The sequence below is a fragment of the Aplysia californica genome, unplaced genomic scaffold, assembly GCF_000002075.1.
Source record: "Aplysia californica isolate F4 #8 unplaced genomic scaffold, AplCal3.0 scaffold00068, whole genome shotgun sequence".
In the NCBI taxonomy this organism is placed as follows: Eukaryota; Metazoa; Mollusca; class Gastropoda; order Aplysiida; family Aplysiidae; genus Aplysia; species Aplysia californica.
This window is the reverse complement of record NW_004797338.1, coordinates 403749-406572: the sequence shown is the minus strand read 5'-3', so window position 1 is coordinate 406572 and position 2824 is coordinate 403749. Positions and strand designations below refer to the sequence as shown.

General features: G+C 43.7%; 1 protein-coding gene across 1 annotated transcript in view; it reads left to right on the top strand.

Annotated features, from left to right (window-relative positions):
* LOC101846200 (inositol-tetrakisphosphate 1-kinase) overlaps positions 1 to 2824 on the top strand; it is a gene marked incomplete in the record, with an annotated part of 72073 nt that overhangs the window by 50774 nt on the left and 18475 nt on the right. The window contains 1 exon segment of the mRNA XM_035968573.1: positions 2662 to 2776. Within this exon segment, the coding sequence (XP_035824466.1) occupies positions 2662 to 2776 (115 nt within the window).

Sequence of the window (2824 nt, the reverse complement as noted above, 5' to 3'; positions counted from 1 at the left end):
AAAAAAGGGGGGGGGGGGTCGCTTGGTAAACAGGAAATGTCTGTTCAGTGATTCACACTCGAAGGGGCCCCCTTTTCTGTATCAAGGGTCGTCATGTTTCTGTCCAGTGACCTTTGAAAATCTGTGTGGGATTTAGAGGGAGATGGATGGGAGGGTTATCTTTGTGTCAAAACGAACTAAAACATACAAACAAATAAAATAGAACCAAGAAAAAAAATGACGCACGCATAAACACTTGTTCCTACCCACCCCGTCCCCTCCCCCATCTCTCGTTCATACCCAAACGCGCCCTCGTCGTAAACATACACAGTACACATATATTATAAACACGCAGTGAGTCCCCGCGCTCCTCCACGCAGGCACACTCAGTTACAACACCAATAACCCATATAATACATCTGCGTACTTGTAGTCATCGACCCAGTAGTTGGCGGACGCCGCTCAGTGTCCTACTTGCATTTCTGAACTGTACCATCTCTGACTGTTACTCGTAAAATGATGAATTGGTATAGGTTTAACGCCCCTTTCAACACTATAAGGTTATTTATGCGGCGGGACCTCCCGAGTTTAACGTCCATCTCCGAAAGGACCGAGCTGAAAAGGAAATTCATGTAAAGTGCCTTACCCCATGACAAAACGTCGAACCGAGCTGAGGCTCGAATCCCCGAGCCCGTAATCTTATGATTAGGCTACCGACGCCACTCTGTTACTTTCGTTTGTCTTACTTTCTCCCTGAACTAACTGACCTTTGTCGTCTAAATGCTCTTCTTTCCAACTTAAAATAAACCCAAAAACCAATTATCATCGTCTGTGGTGCAGAGATAAGTCGCTTCAGCGTCGAATGCATCAGACGTGAGTTCGAAACTTGCGTGGGGAAAGTTGCTTTTTTAAAAACCGAGCATCTCCGTCTTTCTGCTGAGATGTATGTATCCCTCTCGTCCCGAGTTGTCACTGAGAGGCAGGATCGAAGCTGCCTGTCTCTTAAATGGTCTGAATCGTGTCAATGAGGCCTAAAACGTCTACAATTACACCAGAACCTGATCTCCCCCAGCCGTGTGGTTAGTGAATCAATGCTCTCAATAATGACACGCCTTCGTTGGTGATGTGGTATTCGGGAGGGTAGTCGTTGGGATGTGTCCTTGAACAAGACAGGACAGCGTTTACTCGAAATAGGGTGGCGCACAGTGGCGTTTGGCACTGCTATGTTAATTGTCTGTATTGGCATGGCATTGTGTATTATGTAACGTAGATGAATTACTGTAGGCCTATGTATGCATTGTGTATTTAGGTATGTATGCCTTTGTTGTACACTTTCCCCCAGGGGTCGATTTTTTTTTAAAGTTAAATTTTGCTGTTCGGTTCATTTGGTTTAAAAAATTACCCCCATTTACATTGTCACCGGGTTCCAAATAGTTGGACATCATTGTAAAGGGCCAGTTCTGAAAATCATCAGCGATTATGGTTCGTCTTTCATTTTCATTTTGTCTGCTTGTATGCTCTATGAAAATAACTTATTATTTGTAGAAACAGTCGAGACTTTCTCACGTTCAGGTCTTTCCTCGCCGCCCATCTGATAAAGTTTTCCAAGTCGGTTGCTCTGCGTTTAGTGGGTGGTTGGAAGGCGCCACTGGTAGGACCTACTTCTTTACTTTCCCCTCTATTGTTTCTGTCTGTCTGTCTGTCTTACTTTTTTCCCCACTCTAAATGAACATTATTGTGTCTATGTGCTTCTCTTGACTCAAACAAACAAACAAACAAACAAACAAACAAACAAACAAACAAACAAACAAACAAACAAGCTCTGCTTCTACCCCTGTCTCTTTTGCCTTCCATTTTTTCCAGTGAGAGCAAGATGTTTAAGGCCGTTATAGTACGTGCATTCCATGATTTTTCTTGAGCGATTACAGCAGTGGCTTCCTGTTGCTAATTGCCCCTCAGTGTACAGTGTTGTCTGTTAGCTTTTGCCCTCCACTGAAAACCCACAAGGACATAATATTATATATATAATTATATATATACATATATGCACAGTCGAACCTGCTCTAGCGGCCACCTGTCCAAGACAGTTGCCTGTACAAAAATATTGACCACTTCCCCCCATTTGTTTAAAAAAATAATATTCTAATAACACTGTTCAAGACGTCCACCTTCATGGGCGGTTGATGGGTGCTCTTGTGTGGTTTGCTCCTTCTTTCCTATTAAACTTGTATCATCTTCATCTCCCCCCCCCCTCTTTTCGTGTTTGTTACTCTCTTGTAACACTTCTAATCTTCGGCACTTTTATGACCTTATAATGCTTCACTTTTGCTAAAACTGTTACTATAACTAGTGGGTGGTTGGCGGGTGCTCTGGTATGGTTTGCTTCTTCTTTCCTGTCAAACATCTACCGCCCTTATCTCCCCTCCTTTTTTTATGTTTGTTACTCTCTTGTAACACCTCTAATCTTCTGGCGCTCATATGATCGTATGCAGTTTGCGAACGCCGTAAACCTCTACTAAAACTTTTACTATAACTAAAACGTCCGCATTCCTAAGACAACTACTTTCCCCTTCGACAATATGTGGCCGTCTTGGACAATTTCGAATGTACATGTCGTGTGTGTTTCCTGCCTTTGATAATGTCTCAACTGATTGTGTCTGTCTGTTGTTTCTGTATCTCCAGACGTACATCGAGCGTCACCCGGAGTGTGTGGTGCTGGACCCCTTAGACAGCATCCGTACCGTGCTGGACCGCTATACGCAGTACCAGAAAGTCCTACACTCGGAGGTCATGAAAGGTCGGTAGTGTGTGTGTGTGTGTGTGTGTGTGTGTGTGTGTGTGTGTG